The 24,951-nt window shown below is 37.0% G+C and overlaps 1 protein-coding gene and 1 pseudogene across 2 annotated transcripts; one reads left to right on the forward strand and one right to left on the reverse strand.

Annotated features, from left to right (window-relative positions):
• Nucleotides 1–2,365: 2,365 nt before the first annotated feature.
• ANKRD22 (ankyrin repeat domain 22) lies at nucleotides 2,366–12,137 on the reverse strand (the record flags this gene model as incomplete). Its single annotated transcript, XM_081267658.1, has 5 exons — nucleotides 2,366–2,443; nucleotides 2,711–2,809; nucleotides 4,961–5,038; nucleotides 7,751–7,858; nucleotides 11,910–12,137. 5 exons carry the CDS (start codon nucleotides 12,135–12,137, stop codon nucleotides 2,366–2,368), a joined length of 591 nt encoding a protein of 196 aa, XP_081123784.1.
• An 11,821-nt stretch (nucleotides 12,138–23,958) lies between these two features.
• Nucleotides 23,959–24,558, forward strand: LOC308634099 (adenylate kinase 4, mitochondrial-like; annotated as a pseudogene). The gene has a single exon. The product of its transcript is annotated as an adenylate kinase 4, mitochondrial-like (transcript).
• Nucleotides 24,559–24,951: the final 393 nt, after the last annotated feature.

A 24,951-nucleotide genomic window follows, 5' to 3' on the forward strand; every position in this document is an offset into this window, starting at 1 on the left:
CATTCTAATGTAGATTTGTTTCTTTAGAAAACTGTTCAATTTTCACAGTTTCAAAGAGTGCTGTTTTGAAAAATCTCCTCTGAAACCTATCAAAAATATACTGTGTACGTCAGTGGTATACTGTTGAAAGTACATTGGTGTGTGATGAAAGTATAATTTTTAAAGTGTACTGCTGTGTGAAATTTACATTTTTTTCATCTCCAGGCTCACCTGGTAACTCCGTTCAATGCTAAAGAATCTTGAATAATTTATGTAAACACACTTAAATTCTTCATAATCATGTCAACACTACTACTTCCCTCAGGGCCTGTACATAGTTCAATAAATATTTCTTGCATTTGATTTTTTATTATACCTTTGTTCTGTTCAAGGATAATAAATCTTTCATCCTTAGACTAACTTGTTACCAAATATAGTATGGTTTAGTCCATGTCTACAGCTAGACCTAAGTGCCGAGAGCCATCTGTGAACTGTGCATGAACTAAAGTGATGTGGAAGCCATTAGGCAGGAAAGCCTGGAATCAGGAACTCCCAGAGGCAACCCTGCTGGTTTGAGAATGTTTGGTTCATGTGGCTTCCTATCCAGCTCCATCACAAGTTCAGCACAGCCTTGGAGATGGGATGACCCACTGGAACCATACAGCCTCTTGAAAATGGGTGTAGCTTGACAAAATGCCAATCAACCTGTTTATTGCAAGACCCCTGACATACTGAGAAGCAAGACTCCTCCTGCTGAAATCTTACCCCTGCCTCTGATGTACTCCCCCTTTAATAAAGAATAGGGACCATTTTTTGTTCAGTTCCAGCTCCTATCAGGACTGGAAGACCTATCAGGTGCCCCAATCTACCTAATTTCTGGCTCTGGCTCTATTTCTTACTAATTATTTCAGACTTTCTAGTTCTCAGGAGCAGGAAGCTACCCTGGCAGGGTGCTGGTTGCCCCATAATACCTAAGTCAGACATATTTTAAAAGTGTATTTATTTCTACTCTGTCTTATTCACAAAGGAAATAAAATAGATATTTGATATTCATAGTATCTCACTTAAAAATACAATCCAGATACCATCTCATTATGTTTTTCTATTTTTTGTGAAAAATTTCTTCATCTGCATAAGTTCCATCAACATTTAAAATTTTATCAGTAAAATGAGCCAAACTGGAGCTGAGGGTGCAGCAGTGGGCATGCTTAGACCTTGGGTTCAATCCCCAGCACGATGAAAATATAAAATAAATAAAACTGCCAGGTGCAGTGGTGCATGCCTATAATCCCAGCAGTTCTGGAGACTGAGGCAGGAGGATCTCAGTTTCAAAGCTAATCCCAGCAAAAGCAAGGTACTAAGTAACTCAGTGAGACTCTGTCTCTAAATAAAATACAAAATAGGGCTGGGGATGTGGCTCAGTGGTCAAGTCCTCCTGAGTTCATTCCCCAATACCAAATGAATGAATGAATGAATGAATGAATGAATAGATACTAATGAGCTTAGTAATCAACTTACATTTACATGACGATTTTATTTTATTTTTAGTTTATTTTTTTGGTACTAGGGATCAAAACCAGGTCTTCATGCATGCTAAGCATACACTTTTCCACTGAACTCCCCTTGCCCCAGAAAGATATTTCTGAACAGACATTTTAAGAGTTCCACTTACTATTCAAACAAAAATAATTTTCGTTTGTAAACTGAAACCAAAATGTCTAGTGGTATGCTGGTAAACCAGTACTGGAGGGCAGGGAGGAAGAAGCTCTGCTTTGTAGCATTTGCTAATCTGAGGTATAAACACACCCACCACTGACAACTGAGAGGTGTTTTTATTGAAGTTGTTTTGATCCAAGGAATGTTTACACTGGACTCTCTAAACTGCCCTGCCACACACACACACACACACACACACACACACACACACACACACATACACACATTTACACAGTTCTATACAAATGTACATACTTTGATTCTTCCTCTTGGTAGTTAAAGGACCCTGAGAGGAACAATTTGTCTCTTAGTGCATGAGATAGACAGGATAGACTCTTCACAAGCCTGACACGACTGGAGGAGAGGACTCTACCTCAAATAACACTGATGATCTGCCTCAGGAGAAACTGAGTTTGAAATATCAGTTTGGGGCAAAATTGGAGACACCAACGACTTTAATGTTTTCCCTAGAAGAATGGTGGCCATGGTATACTCTGCTGAGTAAAAAATATTATAAATGAAAGGCTCTTCAAAAACATTAACTATGGCAGCCATCGCTGTCCCATTAAGTCAAGGTACCCAGGTGGAATGGCACAGACCAGTAGTCCAAGATGGAGACAGAACGCAGTCCTTTCACGTTGTTGGTATCTCCATCTCTGAGGTCACAGGATTATAATGCTTTCCTTAGCATGAATTCAATCTGGGAAAATTTTAATCTCTGTGCAATATCCAGTGAGCTCTCACCATTCTGAGGAGAAAAAGAAACTTCAGTTATTTATTTCCAATAGAATAAAATGTCAATGCAAATGTAAACAGATTAGACTGAGCCTCAGGCTTGGCAAGGCCTTTAAGGGTCGTTCAGTTTTAAAAGGAGTGGCCTAGCTTCTTTCTTCCTTAGAATGCTTAATTTTAGCATTATTCACGTGAAAGGAGGTTGATTTCCTTCAACACAAGACCTGGATTAGAAGATTATTCTGCTAGGGGGAACTTCAGACTCAGGTTTGCAGATCCTTACCTTGTCCTTTATCATGGGATTTGCACCGGCTTCTAGGAGCAGAGGGATGAGAGTCTGGTTTTTCATTTTGCAGGCATAATGTAATGCAGTGCAGCCATACTGAAACACAAAGGACCAACATTGCAGCCCATCAACCAGGCTGTCCACAAACTGCAGCACCTGTTTCTTTAGCAACTATTCACATTTGGTAATGTTCGACTAAGCAGAACAGCTTGCAAACCATCTTGTACTGAAAAGTTTTTCTCCTCTCCCTCCAGATGTACATGAGTATCCTATATGCCATCAATATCTTCCCTCCTCATTTTCCATTACAAATTATAGAATGTAACTATGATAACATATAAGATATATTTATAATAATATATGATGCTTAATTATACCAACATTTCTTTGTGGAATTTCATATACCTGGGCAAGCACTACCCTGATAATTTTACCATCTTTTCCCTTAGAGAGTTACCCCATGGACCTTTTTTTAAATACTATCCTTTATGGTTTTCAATCAAAATCCTCAGTCAGAAGAAGGTAGCTGCTCATATCACTACAGAATATGTATAAGATCCTAGGAGTTTGATGTACAAGTCCACACTTAGTTTGCTATAGTTCATATTTTGTACTATAAATTAGCAGTCATACTCTGTTGGTACCAATTTAAAACACTAACCACAAGTTAAAAATATTTTATAGTGGGGGAATTTGTGTTCAAAATTTGTCTTTCAAAAAGTAGCCAATAAACTATAGTTTTGGTAAGAGAAAACAGTATCCTCAACTGTTAAAACCAATAGAATTAATTCTGGACCTTATTCCCTGGAAATTCTTCTAAGATTATAGGAAATTATGTTACAATCATTTATTTTTATCAAGTGATGGCACGATGAATGGAAGAAGGACTCTGGAATTTTCCATGTGAAATAAAGTGAGTCTAATTAGCTAAAAATATAAAATACTGCCTTAGGACTAGGAATATGCTTTAGCAATAGAGTGCTTGCTACCATGCAGAAAGCCCTGGATTCAATCCCCAGCACCACAAAAACAAACAAACAAAATAAAACCTACATTTTTTTGAGTTAGAACTTGGATCACATGTTTGGTGGAAAAAGATGGTGCCTATGTGCATGCACATGACACATGTGTGCTTAGAAATATAATATCTCTGTCTAGAGATAGATAAAGACATAAATAACTAGAAAAATATCTGGAGAGAAATTTTGACCACAGGCACAAATTTTAAATCTTTTGCATTCAAATGAAAAGATCAACAAAAACCTTCAAAAACCTCCAACATAACCTTTACTAATCTCATATTTTAATAAATTTCAAAGCTGTTTAGGAGAGTAGGATGCATCATACTAGTCTATACAAGTTAATTTTTAAAATTCTATTTGAAATAAAAGACATAGATTACATCAACTTATTGTCCTGTGCTCTCTCATGCAAGCTTGCACTCTTTCCCACACAAAAATTATTTCCATTTAAGCCTTCTTCAAATTTAACAAAAACTAAAATAATGCAAAGAATTAATAGAAACAGGGATAAAGACATATTTTTCTCATAGAACAATGGTAATACACAGAGACTGTCAAAAATAGAACACTAGTTTTCTGTAATCAAATTTCAACTTGCTTTTCTTGATATAACACTAAAAACCTAAAATTTTATCCAATTAATTTAAGCAAATAAAACACCATACAAAAAAATGTTTGATCCACTATTAGCATTTAAGGGAGGAAGGTGAGTACAGAGGTGCAAGGATAAAAAGTCAAAACAAAACCTTACACATCCTTATGGGAAGAAGTCAGCGGATGCTGCTAGAGACAAATGTTATTGCAGCTCATAACATCACTTGGATTTTCTTTGATCTTTGCCCTTCTCGAACTTTAATTTATAAAAGAGGCCTCTCTTAAAGGCTCTTGGCTGAAGAAGCAGCTGTTAACAAGCAGTGAGCACTTACTAGGTAATAAATTTATAATTGGCCACCCACCTAAGTAAAAAGTGGCAGGCCTATTCACACAGTGGCATTCTGACTCCCGCTTAAGCACTGAGGATGCTGGTGTTATCAAAGTCTTCCTTATCTTTATTTCTTACCAATGTCAAAACCAGTTCTTTTAAAGATGTTCTGCAATCAATAAAGATTCTGCACTCATGAGTTTAGTGGAAGAATATAAATAACCTCAAAGTTGCATGACTGGCAGTGAGTAAAAAGAAAACTAAATGAACATTATTTTGGAATGGCTAAAAATATAAACTTACACAGTCTTTAGCATCAACTTGGACTCCAGCATTAAGGAGCATTCGCACAAGAACCTCATTCTGCTTTGTCTTCGATACCTGTTGTAACAGTAAGTGCAAGAGAAGTGGTTTGACAAACATTTTCTTGATCTTGTGTCTGAGACTATTGTAATCAATTGGCTTCATCTGAATCTCAACACTGCTAAACATCTCTCATCTTAAAATCCTTGAAGACATATCAGGTTGTGCTCTTGGAAGGGCAATCTCAGCACCCAGGCAACTTGTTTGAAATGCACATTCTCAACCCTCACCCAGACCTACTATCTCCTGCTGAGGATGGGATCAGTTTTCTATATTTTCCTTCCTGATTCATAGCTCTTCGGAATTTCTCATCGTTCTGAAGACAAATCTAAGCTATTCAACATGATCCCTCTAGGGCTTGCTCCTCTAATCCTCTCTCACAGGAGATACCTCCTGGATCACCCTGTGTTAGCTACACTAGCTTGTTGTTAAGTCTTCCATTTCCACCAGGCTCCCTCCGGCATTATTACACAGATGTTCCTTCTACCTGGAAGCTTCCTACCTCCCATTTTTGCTTTGCAAATTCATCCTTCATATCTCAGCCCATGTTCCTCTTCCACCAGGAACTTAGAGCCTCTATTTTTCTTGCTGCTTCCCAGTGCCAGACTTCCTGGACTTAACTGATCAGATGAAGAAATCCTTTTCTTCTGGGCCCTCAACACCAATCACTTCTCTGTATCACCTGTTTCATGGCAATTTCTCTTGTGTTTGTCATTTGATTAATGACTCCCCACCATCCTCTAATGCTCACGAGGTCAACAGCTATGTCTGTTTAGTTCATCATGGTATCACTAATCCTTGTACAGTGTCTGGTTCATAACAGATCCATGAAAATACAGGTTGAATGATAGAACAAATGAGTGAAACCAACAAAGTTCCTCAGAAACTCACTTTTCCTTTTTGGTCCCTCAAGGTTCTGACCACCTGACAGAGCCTTCCCACTACAGAGGTTCACCTGAGAAAGCAGAGCTCTCTACACATAAGGCATCAGCCCTTTGTCACCTGGAGCTATCCAGTTGTCTTCTCTCCTCCTTCTTCCTTCCTGTGTCACTTGCTCAACTGCCTTTTTTTCTCCTACCTTTCTTTGAAGTGACTCGATCCTTTCTGATCCTTTCCCCTACGCTTGCCTCTCACATCACTTATTCCTTATGCATCACAAATTTACAATGTCAGGCTCCATTAATAAATAGTGTATGTGTGCAATTGAAGCCAGGCTGTTCATTGCAATCTATATTTTTGCTTAGGCCTCTCCAGCTTCTAAACATTGGACCATCTCAAAAAGCAGAGCTATATGTCAACAAATTCCAAATGGGCCTTGCCCGTAGTTGTGATGTTTTTCTTCAGAAAAGGTCAACAAATTACTCCTGCCCCCAAATGACAAATATTCCAATGATGTGTGCTGAATACACAGTGAATTCTCAAAACATTTTTAAGGATATAAGCAGATAATTTATTAGTGAATTATAATTTTCCCTCTCCCATAAATTAAAAGATCAAAACCAACATTTTTGTATTTAACTACAGTTCCTCAAATTCTGCAACATTCAATACCTAAAGAGATAATAACACTTTCAACTGACTGAATTTATAGTGGAACTTTGTTAAAAGGGAAAACTGAGGTTTGACGTCAGTTAGCTACAGAAAGGGGGGAAACGTGGTTATTTAATTGGAATAAATGATGTATCTTTTGAGTCATCTCTCAAAGGTGGAACTGGCTACAAGAGAAGCAGGGGTGGGGGGTTTGGGGGTGGAGAATCAGTGCACAGCTGTCACCATATTTGAAGGTAAAACAAAAACCCTCAAACTCCATCTTCTTCTCATAATATGAATACATTCCTACACCAACTATATATTCCCATTTAAACATGATTCAATACATCAAGGTGAAAGATGGGCTTCAAATTCCCCATAAATATCTTCTGTGTTTGTCAGCTCCCTGGTGCAAATCCCTTAGGATCTCTTTTCTATCTCATCACCAGGATGGGTCCTTAAATGTCAGTAATTAATAAAGAGATGTGCAAAAATATAAATTCCACTGAGAGAGAAAGAGAGTAGTAGGAATAGGATTTTTCCCCTAAATTTTCAGAATTTTGTAGTTCCTTCAGATAAAACATAAAACTAAGTCAAGATTAAATTTTTTTATAGATAAATCTTTCACAGACTATTTTACCATTGGTCTATTGTTTTTGCTACCTTCTCTCACTTTACATAGTCAGCATTGCATGAATATTGGAAATGGTTTTCGTAGAATACGCTTGGTATTCTACAAAACTCACAGTGGTTCAACTTAGGATTTTTCAACTTTATGATGGTGGGAAAATGATGGTCATTCAGAGGAAACCACACTTTGAATTCTGAATCTTGATCTTTTCCTGGGCTGGTGATATGCACATAATACCCTCTGATGATGCTGAACAGTAACAGCAAGGTACAGCCGCCACTCAGCCACACGGTCACAGGGGTCCAAGGACCCGTAGTCTACAGAGTACGGTGTGGTTAAAATGTGATATTTGGTAGGTGAGGTATATTAAATGTATTTTCTGCTTATAATGTTTTTATATTTGAGAGGTTTATTGGGATGTAACATCATCAAACATCAAGGAGCACATGTACAAACCAATAGCTTATTTTGTTATTATTTCTTTACAATATCTTACTGGCCTAGCAAAACTTGCATATCGTGCATAGTTCTCCTATTCATTTTTCCTGTACCCTAATAAGTGTACTCACCATGAGAAAATACCCAATAAGCAGGACAGGCATCAAGAGGACAATGAGCAGATAATCAAAGAAGGTAAATCTTTTCTTCACAGCATAATGCAAGCAGGTTCTCTCTTTCTACAATTAAGAAAAAAAACTCCTCATTTCACTTTTCATATTTGCATATTACTACATCAAAAAGTTCATGCTTTTTATTTTTATGGTACTCAGGGCATTTCTTTCTGTAGGGCTTGTCTGATTAACAAACTTGGATTTCCACTGACCAGAATATTGAACAGTCCAATCTAAAGGAAAGACAAAGATCAACAAGAATCAACAGAGGTGAAGATGCGTTTTAGAAATCATTGAAGTCTAGATTTTCACATTAATTTTAGTTTTTGAGGGACAAATATATTGAGATACAAATATAGCACTGAACTTAGTATGTAATGTAATAGTTATCCTTAATCAACTATGGTGGACAATTGTTCATTTAATGATATGTTTACAGGAAAATCTTAACCTCATTTAAATTTTTCCGTGTTCCCTCATGAACACAGACAGTGGCACAAGAATGCACATAACTTAATTATTTGAATATATCAAGATTCATCAGGTGGCGGACTTAAGCTTTGAGGGGTGGTATATAGAATGTGAACTCTCAGGGGCTCATAATCAAAGGTGGCCAGAAAGATGTGCAAGTAAGTATAATGCGAAAAAGCTATGGTATAATTGGAACACTATTCAAATCAATAAAAGGAAAGGAAATGTAAGAGAGAAAAGAGAAGTGAGTTTCTACTTGGAGGTAGCTCTATTCTTAAATAAAAACTCTTGTTTTCCTAATTATTAAGGTATACATGCTACCTGTAAACATTCTGGAGAGTAGAGAAGGTTAGAATGATAGAATTCAGAATTATCCATTATCAAATAGTACAGAGTTAATTCTTGACATTATGCTATATTCTCTCAAGGTCATTGTCAATTCCATACACATGGAATTTTAAAACATAGAATCATATTGCATATTCAAAATCATATCTTGCTTCTTTCCAGTTTAGAGATGCACATTAAGAATATGTACATTTTCCATGCCCATTAATATTTTTAAGTACATGTTTGCAAGGATTGCCTGGCTGCTTATGTTTTTACTAGCGTGTCATATGTAGACATATTAGTGGAGCTCATTTTGACAGATTCATAAATTCATAAGACATTATTTACTCCATTTCAATTCACAATACTTCCTCATTTCCTCTCTTCCTCCCTTCCTCTGATCTCCTGCCTCTACTCTATTGGTCTTCCTTCTACATATTTATTTTTTTATTGGTGTGTTATAGTCATAGATAAAAGTGGAATTCATTGGGATATATTCATACATGCACACAGCATAATTAGTTCAACCTCATTCCCCAGTTCTTTCCTTTTCCCTCTTCTCCTCCATCCTCCTTGGCCTCCAAACTCTACTGATCTCCCTTCTATTTTCACAAGATCCCCCCCCCCATTTTTTGTCTTTTTCCCCCCATCTAATTTTCACATCAGAGAAAACATTCAGCCTTTAAGTCTGGTTTATTTCTGAGTCTGGCATATTTCACTTAACATGAGACTCTCCAGTGCCATCAAATGATACAATTTCATTCTTAGTTAGAACTCCATTATATAGATCACATTTTATTTATCCACTCATCTATTGATGGGTACCTAGCCTGATTCTATAACTTGGTATTGTGAATTGCTCTGCTATAAACATTGATGTATCTGTATCACTATAGTATGTTGATTTGAGTTCTTTTGGATAACCACTGAGGAATGGGATAGTTGGGTCCTGTAGTGGTAATATTTCCAATCTTTTGAGGAATCTCCATACTGCGTTCCAAAATGGTTGTACTAATTTACAGTCCCACCAACAATAGCTGAGTGTACCTTTCCCCTATATCCTCACCAGCAATTGTTATTTATATTCTTGATGAATGCCATTCCAATAGGAGAGAGATGAAATAGCAATGCAGTTTTGATTTTATTTCTTTGATTGCAGAGAATGCTGAACATGTTTTTATATATTTGTATATATTTTATATACATATTTTTATAAATATATTTTTATATATTTGTTGACCATTTGTATTTCCTCTATTTATATCTTTTGCCCAATTATCTATTGGGTTATTAGGGTGTTGTTTTTGCTTTTTTTGTTTGTTTTTAATTTGTTTGTTTGGTGTTAAGCTATTTGAGTTCTTTATATATCTTAGATATTAATCCCCTATTGGAAGAGGAGCTAAGGACTGCATGGCTTCCTACTGAATGGAGCTTTTCTAATTGATTTAGGCAAACCCTCTATCTATCGGACATTTCAAGTTTTTAATCTCTTATTTTTATAAATAACATTGCCTGGATATCCTCATTCACAAATCTTCGTCAACAATTCTAATTCATCTTTTGCAAAAGTTTCCAATGACTCATTAGCATGAAAGGTAATGTGTACTGCCAAATTGTGCTCCAATAAGATAATAATAATTTAAACTTTCTCCCTGGTCAACATTTGATTTTCTTTTTAAATCCTGATTAATTTGCAGACCAAAAAAAGTATCTTTATGTTTTAATTTAATTCAATCTGTTTTCCATAAAACCAATGTTTTCTATAGGCATCTGCTTCTCAATCATTAAGATCTTTGTTTAGTACTTCTGAAAATAATTTATCAACAGATTTAAGAAATGTAAAAGTACTGATTTAAATTATTAATGTACAAAGACTAAATATTTGGGGAAAATAAAAAATATTAAACACTAAAACTCCTTTAGAAACATTTTAAAAAGTAGAAATTACAAACCAAAACTCTTCTGATAAAATGTCTATTAGTTTAAACTATGCCATGAAGTCCTTTTCATACTTATGATACCAGCAGACCCCAGCAGGCTGGCTGAGGTTCTTCTTTACAGAGCAGAGGTAAGGGTGCCCCCTCAACCCACCCTGAGCTGTCACATATCTCCCTCCCTCAGCTTCCCCGTGAGCACACTTCTTGAAAGAGGACAGAAACTCACAGAATCTGAATTTGGGTGGAACTGCTCAAAACAGCTTTATATACCTGGTCCTTCAACTGTGTTCTAGGGACATCCTGTCCCACACTGTACTAAGCTGCCTATCAGACAGAGCATAGTCATGACTTGCTTTTAAACTAGCCCAGAACTGGGAATGTAACTCCATCTTAGAGCACTTGCCTAGCCCTGCATTGGATACCCAGAAAAAAAAATTAAAAATTTTTAAAAACCACCCAAGCCAAAAAAAGAAAATGGTAAGCACAGCAAGAAACTCCTATAGTGACCAATTTTCTGATAACACATAGTTACTTACTCCCAATAAGCTAGCTTTTAATTTGATATTGAAGGGGCAAGTGGGTCCCTATCAGCTACTTTTCTCATTGAATGCACATGAGATGGTTCAGGACATTTATAGTTATTGCAAAAAAAAATGACTGTAGATATTTATTTAGTATAATTTAAATGTTGCCTTTAGTACATGCTGATGCTAGATGTTCAGAGGAAGTTCTAAAAGGATTCTGACAGCAAAACACACATACTGCTCTTCCTTGGTCCTGAAGACTCCAAGGTAGCTAACATTGGACCTGTAAGCACATTTTCTGTGTGATCTCAAGTAACTTCAAGTCACTTCATGAGCTTATTTCTCCTTAGTAAATTTCTCGATAGTATTCTTTCATTCTATAAGAACACTGTAGTGTCTTTTGGAGAATACGGCATTAACATAGTAGATAAAAATCTAACAAATAAAATAACATCACAAAATATATATTTCTTTTCCAAAAAATTTTTCAATTACTTCTATAAGAGTGAGCAAGAGGAGAAAAGAGAAAAGGCGGGGAAGGGAAATGGAGGATGAGGAAGAAGAGCAGAAGAAAGGAAAAAGCCCTCTCCAGACAACTGAATGAGCCATTCTCTTTCTCTTCAGAAGTACAAAGACATAATTAATCACAAAATATACTTGCTGGTTGAGCTACATTTTATTTTGCTTTTTAGCGGAATAAGATGTCCTTGGTATGTGTCAGTCTCTCTAAAGTAAGGCAAAAAAGAATTGTTAATAAGGAGCTATAAGCAATGAAAAAATTACATTCACAAGACATCAACTAGAAGAGACAGGAAGGGTGACAATTATTCTTCCCACCATATGTCACAGCCTCACCTGGTTTTTGAGGTTGACATTAGCATTCCTTTTTAAGAGGAAGGAAACAATTTTCACGTGCCCTCGTCTGCAAGCACAAATGAGGGGGGTGTCTCCATTGAAGCCATCTTGAATGTTGACATTGCAGTTGTCTTCTCTTACCCAACGCCACACTTGACCCAAGTCATTCTGGTAGGCCGCCTGGCAGATGGGCTGAGTGGAAAAACAGAGGAACTGTTCTTGATACATTAGCATAATTAACCCCCCACACAAATGTCATCATGCAACCACTTAAATTTGCAGTGTTTTCAAATTGTAATATGTTGTCAAATAGATTAGTTTTTGTTTGTTTTACTTTTTTTTTTTTGTCTCAGCTGTGCCTCTTTTTAAGTTAGAACATGCATAAGCTCCCACAAGGAACCTCTTCCATTTTCCTAAATTGCTTGTTACATGGAGCTAGAACAAAACAGGGAACAAAGGACTGAATAAATAAATGAAATACTGCAAATCCAACTCGGTAAGGAAATTGTATATTGTGGTCGTGAGTAAAATGGTCCTGCAGAAAAGCAGGATCTTGCTAAAGCTGAAGTAGGCGCAGGGGAGGAAGGAGTTGAGGGAGCACTAAGAAAAAGAACAAGAAAAAAATAAATAAAATATATAAATTTAAATATTTAAAAAAAGAATCACCTGGCTCTGAACTCAAGAAACACAGAACAGTGAAAAAGACAAATAATATAAAATAATATAAAAATAATATAAAATAATATAAAAATACCAGTTTCTATGGTTAGCTACAACTGATTAGAGGCTGTTTCTGAAAAGCATGATGAAGAGCTCTGCACAGCACTACAGGCAGCAAGTCCTTAGCTAGCCTCATCCTGCCAGCTTTCCCCTCTGCTCCAGCCCTTCCAGACTTCTGTTCTTCAAATAACCCATGTTTCACCCCTTCCCTGCCTGCTCTCCCTGCCTCAAACACTCCCCCAGCCTTCACCTAACCCCTAACTCAACCCTAACGTCATAAAATTTTCATTGTATCCAAGAAGTTTTTCCTGACTCCTAGCACCTGCTATTTTTCCTTCACAACTTCTGACATAACTGTACCTCTTCTTTCACTTATTTACAATCCTATGTTTTAGAATAACATACATCAGAGAGTTTTGAGGCAGCACTGCATTGAAACTTAAGCTATTAACCTGTGGGGACCAGAACTATGACCATTCCATTCACCACCGTATCCCCAGTATTCCGTACAGCATGGGGCATGCAGTAGGCAAAGAAAATATTTTTAGACTGGTTTTATGGAGAAATTCTTTTGTTTAAAAAAAAAAGACAATAAAATCAGGTTTTTTTGGTTTTTATACAATGTATCTGTCACAGGGATAATACTCAATTTATGGAAAGAATTACTGCTTATCAAGTCAGTCTTTGTTTCACTAACCTCTGTTGTATACTAGTTAAAGGTGCTAGGGAAAAGAGAGTATAAACCATGTTATTCTTACATGTGGAATCAATTCATCCAGCAGGAAAACAGGATGCATACAGACACACACAGTAAATAATGTAGTTTTGAGGGTTTGGGGCTTTTGCTTTATTTTATATTTTTGCCAAATAGATATATATGTGTATATGTTGCTGGATAATGAACCCAGAGACTCATGTGTACCTAGTATGTGCTCTACCACTGAGCTACACCTCCAATCCCTAAGAAAACAATTTTGAAGCATAGTTGAGTATATAAGACCTGCAGAAGTTAAAAGAGATCAGTGACAAACTTGAATGGATCTATTTGCCAAGCAACTCAGTTTCTTTTTTTTTTATTATTGTTCAAAACATTACAATGCTCTTGACATATGCAACTCAGTTTCTAACATAGCCAAAATATTTATTACTTTACATTTTACTTTATATATTATTATATTTATATATTACTATGTATATTATATAAAATTATTTATATGTATATTATATAAAACATTACTTTGTATAAACACATACATATGCATATGTGTGTGTGTGTGTGTGTGTGTGTGTGTGTGTGTGTGTATATATATATATATATATATATATATATATATATATATATTTGTTTTTTTTTTTTTAAACAGTGCTTGGAGTAGAAACCAGGGCCTCACCAATGCTAGGCAAGCAAGCATGCTACCACTGAGTGACACCCCCAGCCCTATAATAAACTTTTTAACCTAAAGGCCTACTCATGAAAGAAAAAAATAAAGGAAAATCAACTCATAACAATTATGAGACAAACTTCTGTACCCCAAAATGCAATAAGCATGACACATGGGTTGAAAATTTTTACAGAAATTCTCAATTATACAAATTGCCTATTCTATTACCCAAAGTCTTCCCTTTTGAAGGCTTGTCTTCAAATAACATTCAGGTGGGCACATCAGTGTCTCAGTACTGTCTGACTGACACAGACAGGACTGGAACAATTGAAAGATTGTGTATTGGTACTGGGAAAACAGAATGTAATTGTGGCTCTGTCACTAACTCCCTGAGTAACCATGGATAATTCTTTTCCTTCAGTGTATCTTAGTGCCCATGGACATGAAATAAAATAACAAGACAAAAATTCCTTTGATTTTTCACATTCTATGACTTCAGAGACTTGAATCACAATCCATACATCTCCCATATCACTGCTGGAGTCTAAGGTTATCCTGACACAAATAGTGCTTCAAAACTTCCAATGAATTTTTATGGTCTTGATAGCAATGCCCAGTCATTTGGATTTTAATAACAAATAAAACAAAACTAAATGCAACAAGATGATGTAAAGTTATCAATTCTTAATTTTGCCAATTAAATACCTTAGAACTAATAATATCATTTCACAAAAATATTTTAATATAAACATAAAAATAGGGCTGGGTATATAACTCAGTGGTAAAGTGCTTGCCTAGAATGAACAAGGCACTAGCTTCAATGCCCAGCATGGCAGAAAAAAATATGAATAAATAGAACAAGGATGTTTTAACAAAATATACAGAGATAATATAATTATGGGAAGAGTCAGTCCTTTATATTGAGTAAATTTATCTGTACAGAAAAATTCATTTCATTGTCCTTTTATTATTGTTGACACAGAGTCTCACTGTGTTGCCAAGGTTGATCTTAAACTTGTGGACTCAAGTGATTCTCCCACCTCAGCCTTCTGAGATGGTTGGGCCGAATACATGTAGCATCACCCTTGACTGTTTATTTTTAAAATTTTCATCATAAACCAGTGAAAATTTAATTAGTAGTAATTACTAATAGTTACTTATTAGAAAACTGAAGATCTACCATGAAAAGCATGTGGCCTTGCAGTTATTTATTTATGCAAATTTGTAAACATTTTATGTACTAATTTGACTTTCCATTTTTTCTTTAAAAATGTATAGTTTTGCTAACACTTGGTTCACATCCCCATGGGAACTAAGTAACCAGTATTTAAGGGTTTTTCTTGTTCACTTTGTTCATCTGTGTAACCTACCTGGCCTACAACCTTCAAGATCAAGACTACTTTCTTTGGACTTATTGAAATCTTTACTAGAATTAACTAAAAAGAGAAAGAAGGAAAGGTGGAGAGCTATCCTGAGACAATCACCAGATGCTTTGAAGGTTTTATCAATCCCACTTAAGCACTATTACTTAAAATATTAACCTTTTATGTTTAATCTTTCCTAGGCTTCCTATATTCAAAAAACAAAGTTTCTGTTTTTGAAAAGTTAAGTGTTGAGGCTGAGGCTAGCTCAGTGATAGAACACTTGCTTAGCTTATACAAGGCCCCGGGTTCAATATCCAGCACCAATAACTAACTAACTAAATAAATAAATAAAGTATCTTCCTGGATCATTGAAACATGCAAGTAAGTTGACAGGAATTGCACCAACAGCAAGATTCTATGCTGTTATGAACTCTCAATTTCCAGCAGGGGGCAGCTCAATGTTAGAAAACCATTGACAACAGACAGGAAGTTCAACAGATAAAAAAACGTGCTAGTGGCCTAGGAGTAGTAAGTTCAAGTTTTGTACTGCACAGTAGGGTGACTATAGTTTACAATAATTTGTCATATATTTTACAAACAACTACAAGAGAGGAGTTCAAAGGTTCCCAGCACAAAGAAATGATAAATGTTGAAGGTGCTGGAAATGCTGTTCTCAAGTAGACACATATGATTGCTTAAAATCTCATGTCTTTCCAACTACATCACCTACCACTCCCTTATCCATGGCCTTAATGCAAGTAAGTAAAGATATTTGTGCTTTCTATGGTTTGAACTCCCCCAGAGTTCATATGTTGGAAGTTTTATCCACAATGTGGTGGTATTGAGTGGTAGGACCTAAAGGGAGGTGTTGAATCATGGGGACACTGCCCTCATGAATGGATTAATGCATTATCTCAGGAATGGGTTTGTTATTACAGGAGTGGGTTCCTTGTAAAAGGATACATTTGTGTCCCTCTTGTTCTCTCTTTGCCCTTCCACCTTGGAATGATGCATCAAGAATGTCTTCACCAGATGCCAGCCTCAATCTTGGACACCCCAGCCTTAGAATAATGAGCCAACATATTCCTATTCATTATAAATTACCCAGTGCATGATAGTCTGTCATAGCAGCTGGACTAAGACAGTTATTAACAGCAATATCTACAATTAGACACCAGTTTACATGAGGACAGGAATTGTGTCTGTACTTATTCATCATCGTTTCCCCCAGAATCCTGCACAGTGCCTGACATTATGCAGGCATTTAATGTGTGTTTGACAAGTAAACAAGCAAATTATAAGGGGAACACACGTTTATTGAGGTGAGTAATTTCACTTAACCCTCACAACAACCTTGTAACATAAGTATTGCTATTAGACTCATTTTGCACAAATTAAACTAAGATTATCTTTTTTGCCCAATGTCACACAGCTCCTAAATGATGGGGTGTTTTAGTCAGCTTTTTTGCTGCTGTGGCTAAAGGACCCAACAAGAACAACTTTAGAGGAGGAAAAGTTTATTTGGGGGCTCATGGATTCAATTATCCGTAGATAGCTGGCTTCATTCCTCCAGGCACAAGGTGATGCAGAACAACAGGGTAGAAGAGTTTGGCAGGTGGAGGCAGCTCGAATGATGATCAAGGAAGTAGAGAGAAAATGCAACTGCCAGATACAAAATATATACCCCAAAGGCAGCCCCCGATGACCCACCTCTTCCAGCCATAACCTACCTGCCTTCAGCTACCTCTCAATTAATTCTCATCAGGGGACTAATCCACTGATTGGGTTAAGGCTCTCATAATCCAATCATTTCTCTAAACCTTCTTGCATTGCTTCACACATGAGCTTTCAGGAGACACCTAATATCTAAGCCATACACAGTGTCAGTGACCAAACTAAGGGGAATAACTACAGAATGCATATATTCTGCCTGCAATTATTTCAGCTTTAAAAATCAACCAGAAAAAAAATCTTCTGGTTGCAAGACTTTGGTTTTGAGACTTGCACCCAAAGTTAAGCTACAGTCTACACTCTCAAGATATTGATCAGTCCTCCTCAGCATTGGCCTGATGGAGCTCAGTTACATATCTAGATACTTTCTTGAGACTAACCTAGAATTAGCAATATCTGTTAAGAGGTAAAAAGTTGTGGCTTCAAGAGAAACCAGAAAAAGATATGACCCAGAGGTCAAGAAGGGAAGTTTCAAGTATAAACATAGGCTTGGATTTGAAAATTAATGGCTACCCAGTGATCAGTTTTCTAGTTTTCATACAGTGACAGGGCACAAAGCAGAATACAGGAGCCTCAGTATACTGTCTATGAAGGTTTAGAAACTGTGATTGGAGAGGACTCTCTGGTAAGTTTGGCAAGGAAAGCTGCTAGTGAAAGCTAGTGATTACACAGGGTACAGTCAACATTTTGCACATTTTGAGAGCAAAATGCTGTGTGTTGTCAGATATTTACAAATACAAGTTCTGAAATTAAATTTTCTGATGCAAGGTTGGTTCAACATACGGAAATCAATAAATATAATTCATCACATCAATAGACTTAAAGACAAGAATCATATGATCATCTCAATAGATGCAAAAAAAAAAGCATTGAACAAAATACAGTATCCCTTCATATTCAAAACACTAGAAAAACTAGGGATAACAGGAACATGTCTCAACATTGTAAAAGCTGTCTATGATAAGCCCCAGGCCAACATCATTCTAAATGGAGAAAAATTGAAAGAATTCCCTCTAAAAACTGGAACAAGACAAGGATGCCCTCTTTCACCACTTCTATTTAAGACAGTTCTTGAGTTTCTTTGTAGACCCTTTTGGGTCTTCTAGGTATAGGATCATGTCATCTGCAAATAGTGAGCTAATAAATGAATTCAGCAAAGTGGCAGGATATAAAATCAACACGCATAAATCAAAGGCATTTCTGTATATCAGCGACAAAACTTCTGAAACAGAAATGAGGAAAAACACTCCATTCACGATATCCTCAAAAAAAATAAAATACTTGGGAATTAACCTAACAAAAGAGGTGAAAGATTTATATAATGAAAACTACAGAACCCTAAAGAGAGAAGTTGATGAAGATCTTAGAAGATGGAAAAATATACCCTGTTCATGGATAGGCAGAACTAACATCATCAAAATGGCGATATTACCAAAAGTTCTCTATAGGTTTAATGCAATGCCAATCAAAATCCCAACGGCATATCTTGTAGAAATTGACAAAGCAATCATGAAATTCATATGGAAAAATAAAAGACCCAGAATAGCAAAAGCAAGTCTAAACAGGAAGTGTGAATCAGGTGGTATAGCGATACCAGATTTCAAACTATATTACAAAGCAATAGTGACAAAAACAGCATGGTACTGGTACCAAAACAGGCGGGTGGACCAATGGTACAGAATAGAGGACACAGAAACCAACCCACAAAACTACAACGATCTTATATTTGATAAAGGGGCTAAAAGCATGCAATGGAGGAAGGATAGCATCTTCAACAAATGGTGTTGGGAAAACTGGAAATCCATATGCAACAAAATGAAACTGAATCCCTTTCTCTCGCCATGCACAAAAGTTAACTCAAAATGGATCAAGGAACTTGATATCAAACCAGAGACTCTGCGTCTGATAGAAGAAAAAGTTGGCTCCGATCTACAGATTGTGGGGTCGGGCTCCAAATTCCTTAATAGGACACCCATAGCACAAGAGTTAACAACAAGAATCAACAAATGGGACTTAATTAAACTTAAAAGTTTTTTCTCAGCAAGAGAAACAATAAGAGAGGCAAATAGGGAGCCTACATCCTGGGAACAAATCTTTACTCCTCACACTTCAGATAGAGCCCTAATATCCAGAGTATACAAAGAACTCAAAAAATTAGACAATAAGATAACAAATAACCCAATCAACAAATGGGCCAAGGACCTGAACAGACACTTCTCAGAGGAGGATATACAATCAATCAACAAGTACATGAAAAAATGCTCACCATCTCTAGCAGTCAGAGAAATGCAAACCAAAACCACCCTAAGATACCATCTCACTCCAGTAAGATTGGCAGCCACTATGAAGTCAAACAACAACAAGTGCTGGAGAGGTTGTGGAGAAAAGGGTACACTTGTTCATTGCTGGTGGGACTGCAAATTGGTGCGGCCAATTTGGAAAGCAGTTTGGAGATTCCTGGGAAAGATGGGAATGGAACCACCATTTGACCCTGCTATTGCCCTTCTTGGACTATTCCCTGAAGACCTTAAAAGAGCATGCTACAGGGATACTGCCACATCAATGTTCATAGCAGCACAATTCACAATTGCTAGACTGTGGAACCAACCCAGATGCCCCTCAGTAGATGAATGGATAAAAAAAATGTGGCATCTATACACAATGGAGTACTATGCAGCAATAAAAAATGACAAAATCATAGAATTTGCAGGGAAATGGACGGCACTAGAGCAGATTATGCTTAGTGAAGCTAGCCAATCCCTAAAAAACAAATGTCAAATGTCTTCTTTGATATAATGAGAGCAAATATGAACAGAGCAGGGAGGAAGAGTAGGAAGAAAAGAGTAACATTAATCAGTGACATGAGATGGGAGGGAAAGGGAGAGATGAGGAAAATTGCATGGAAATGAAGGGAGACCCTCATTGCTATACAAAATTACATATAAGAGGTTGGGAGGGGAATGGGAAAATAAACAAGGTGAGAAATGAATTACAGTAGATGGGGTAGAGAGAGAAGAAGGGAGGGGAGGGGAGGGGGGATAGTAGGGGATAGGAAAGGTAGCAGAATACAATAATTACTAATAGGGCATTATGTAAAATTGTGGATGTGTAACCGACATGATTCTGCAATCTGCATTTGGGGTAAAATTGGGGGTTCATAACCCACTTCAATCTAATGTATGAAGTATGATATGTCAAGAGCTATGTAAAGTTGTGAACAACCAATAAAAAAAAAGAAATTAAAAAAAAGACAGTTCTTGAAACACTAGCCAGAGCAATTTGACAGACAAAAGAAGTTAAAGGGATACAGATAGGAAAAGAAGAACTCAAATTAACACTATTTGCCAGACATGATTCTATTCCTAGAAGACTCAAAAAAATTCCACCAGAAAACTTCTAGACCTAGTAAATGAATTCAACAAAGTAGCAGGATATAAAATCAATACCTATAAGTCAAAGGCATTTCTGTATGTATATCAGTGACGAATTCTCTGAAAGGGAAATGAGGAAAACTACCCATTTATAATAGCCTCAAAAATAAAAATACTTGGGAATCAACGAAAGAGGTGAAAGACCTCTACAATGAAAACTACAGAATGCTAAAAAAAGAAATTAAAGAAAACCTTAGAAGATGGAAATATCTTCCTTGTTCTTGGATAGGCAGAATTAATATTGTCAAAATGACTATACTACCGAAAGCACTATACAAATGTAATGCAATTCCAATCCAAATCCCAATGACGTTTCTCATAGAAATAGAAAAAGCAGTCATGAAATTCATCTGGAAAAAATAAGAGACCCAGGTAGCAAAAGCAATCCTTAGCAAGAAGAGTGAAGCAGGTGGCATCACTATACCAGAACTTAAACTATACTATAGAGCAATAGTAACAAAAAAATCATGGTATTGGCACCAAAATAGACTTGTAGATCAATGGTACAGAATAGAGAACACAGAGATTAACCCACATAATTACAGTTATCTTGTATTAGACAAAGGTGCCAAAAACATATATTGGAGCAAAGATAGCCTCTTCAACAAATAGTGCTGGGGAAACTGGAAATCCATATCCAACAAAATGAAGTTAAACCTCTCCCTATCTCTCACCATGCACAAAACTCAACTCAAAGTGGATCAAGGACCTAGAAATTAGACCAGAGACCCTATGCCTACTAGAAGAAAAAGTAGGCCCAAATCTCCATCATGTTGGATTAGGCCCCAACTTCCTTAATAAGACTCCTATGGCACAAAAATTAGAGTCAAGAATCAATAAATGGAATGGATTCAAACTAAAAAGCTTCTTCTAAGCAAAAGAAACATTCAGTGAGGTGAATAGAGAGCCTACATTTTGGGAACAAATTTTTACCACATGCACATCAGATAGAGCACTAATCTCTAGGATATACAAAGAACTCAAAAATCTTAACACCAGAAAAATAAATAACTCAATCAATAAATGGGTCAGGAAACTGAACAGACACTTCTCAGAAGATAATATACAATGAATCAACAAATATATGAAAAAATCTTCAGCATCTCTAGCAATTAGAGAAATGCAAATCAAAACTACTATAAGATTTCATCTCACTCCAGTCAAAATGGTAACTATTAAGAATACAAACAACAATAAGTGTTAGCAAGGATGTGGGGGGAAAGGCACACTCATACATTGCTCGTGGGACTGCAAATTGGTGCAGCCAATGTGGAAAGCATTATGGAGATTCCTGGGAAAACAGAGAATGGAACCACCATTTGATGCAGATATCCCACTCCTTGGTTTATATCCAAAAGACTTAAAAACAGCATACTACAAGGACACAGTCACATCAATATTTATAGCAGCACAATTCCCAATATCTAAACTGTGGAAACAACCTTGATGCCCTTCAGTAGATGAATGGATAAAGAAAATGTGGTATATATACACAATGGAATATTACTCAGCATTATAAGAGAATAAAATCATGGCATTTGCAAGTAAATGGATGCAGTTGGAGAATATAATGCTAAGTGAAGTAAGCAAATCCCAAAAGACCAAATGCCAAAATTTTTTCTCTGATATAAGAATGCTGATTCATAGGATGGGGGGAGCATGGAAGGGATAGATGTACTCTAGATATGGCAAAGGGGAGAGAGGGGAAGGGAGGGGGGGTGCGGGTAGGAAAGGTAGTGGAATAAGATGGACATCATTACTCTAAGTATATATATGAAGACACAAGTGGTGTGATTTTACATTATGTACAACCAGAGATATGAAAAATTATGCTATATATGTGTAATATAAATTGAAATGCATTCTGCTGACATATATAACAACTTAGAATAAATTTTACAAAAAAGAAATTAAATTTTCTGTGACCCAATGTGAAATCAACAACTTAACAGCTGTGTTATTTGGAACACTTACCTAAACACTTTGTCCCAGATCTCCTTATCATTCCTTCTTTATTAGGTCACAGAAGGAATTAAATTTGATTGTGCAGATAAAGCACTTAGCTCAGGTCTGGTTCATATTAAACCCTCAATTAGAATTAGCAACTCTTATAATTATTAAAACAGAAGAAGCCAGTGAAGATGGGCAGGAATGGTTGTAAAGCAGTAGATAACTACTCAGTGAAGAAATACTGGGATGGAGAACAAAAATGGAGTCATTGGCCTTACTACCTAGAAGGACAAATCCGATCCAAGACAAAGCAAGGGAGCATGGATAGATATATGAGGTAGAAATATTTTTTTTTGCCAAAAAGTCAAAGGATTGGTCTTCATGATATATGTTAATACATATTTATTATAAATGAATAAATTGGCAGATATAGCTAGACAAAGAGAATTGAGTTTAGATGAATATTTAATGACATAGGAGATGTGACTGGAACAAGAATATGAGACTCTTGAACATAATGGGCAAGATTTGGGACAGTCATAATTAAAAGTAGAAATAAAAATATGAAATGGTTTTAAGCATCAGGTTGTAGAAACACACTGAGAAGCACAGCTGACTGATTTTACATTGATTTTCTGTGACTTGCTTCAGCAAACCTATGGCTGAGGAAGGGTGGAGTGAAGGGGCAAAGGGTAAAGACTAGGAAACACGTCTGTCAGCCAGGGAAGTGAGAGGACAATGGTTTTCCATGAGATGCAGACTGAGTGAGCCCCATGTTGGCCAGATGGAGACAAACTGACTTGACAAAAAAGAAACAAGCAAATAGAAAAACACAGGGATTAGAGCAGAGTACAATATGGGATCTAAGTAGGAAAAGTGACCAGTTAAAATGTGAAGATGGATAAAGTCCCTCCTTTCTCCTGTAGGGACAACAGCCAAGAGCCCACATAAGCAGAGGTGCCAGAGACAGAGGGCAAGAAACACTTCCAGTCACTGTGCTGCCTGCTTGGCCACCTCCCTTCTCTCAAAGGCATGGCTTTCAAACTCCAGAACATGGTCATCCTCAGGCCACAGATTAAGGAAGGGGTCAGCTTTTTCACTGCTGTGATTAAAAGAACTGACCAGCACAATTGTAGGGAAGAAGTTTATTTGAGGGCTTGTGGTTTCAGAGGTCTTAGTCCATAGAAGGCAGGCTCCATTCCTCAGCGCTCAAGTGAGGCAGAACAGCGTGGCTTGAGAGTGTGGCAGAGGGAAGCAGTCACATGATGATCAGGACGCAGAGGGAGAGAGAGAGCTCCACTTGCCAGATATACCCCAGAGACATGCTCCCAATTCCCACCTCCTCCAGCCACACCCTACCACTTCAGTTACCACCCAGTTTAATCCCTATCAGAAGATTAATTCACTGATTGGCTTCAGACTGCCACAACCCAATCATTTCTCCTCTGAACCTTCTTGCATTGTCTCACACATGAGCTTTTGGGGAACACCTCATATTCAAACGATAACAGGTACTGTGTGCCAGAGGATCTCCCAAAACTTAGGCATCTCTCCAGAGGCCACTTCTTGTGGGAGAACCTCAAAGCCAACACAAAAATTGGTGATGTGGCAAAGCAATACCTAGAGAAAAATCTTTTGATTCTAGATCTTGTGATCACATGCTGAATGATGTCATGGATAGATGCCAGGAGCAGTCAGAACTGGCTACTAGATTATGTTCAGAGGACATTAGTACAGGCAGAGGCCCTGGATCTAATGATGATTTTGAGAATTCCATTCGAAACACTTAAAGATTGTCTCAGCCATCATTGGATCCCTATTAAGGGCAGTGTATATAACCTGGACTTCAACCCACCTCTTATGCATGGGATTGATGACATTTCTCATGAATCATTCATCAGGAAGATGTTAAATCTGAAGTGATTGACCATGGTCTAAGACTGTATAAAGACTTGGCAAAGCCAGTCACTGAACTATACAAAAACAGAGTAGTTCTGGGATAGAAACTAATAAAATCTGGCCTTATGTTTACAAACTGTTCTCCAATAAGACCATACCTATTCAGGAGTAGGGGTGTAGCTCAATGGTAGAGTGCTTGCCTAGTATCCACGAGGCTCTGAGTTCAATCCTTAGCAAAGGAATGAAGGAAGGAAGGAAAGGAGGGAAGAAGGGAAGCCAGAAGGAAGACAACTATTTAGTCCAAAGAAGCACACTGAGCCTGTCCAGAGGAAGAATCAGGAAGACACGGTCATTCATTCAGTTGTTGTTTGTGTAATACTGGTGCTGTGTCCATGTGAGAAGCTATCTGCAGTAGTTTGCAGCATCTTTTCTAGTTTAAAAGGTGAACTGATAGGAAAACAAATGGGAACACAGTTCAATGAAGAAGCCCCCTCCACCCTTCAAAAAGGGGTTATCGGCAATGTTTAAAGTATCTCTGCACATGTGTCAAGTTCTTTGCAATTAA

Source organism: Spermophilus citellus, assembly GCF_964194105.1.
Source record: "Spermophilus citellus genome assembly, chromosome: 15".
In the NCBI taxonomy this organism is placed as follows: domain Eukaryota; kingdom Metazoa; phylum Chordata; class Mammalia; order Rodentia; family Sciuridae; genus Spermophilus; species Spermophilus citellus.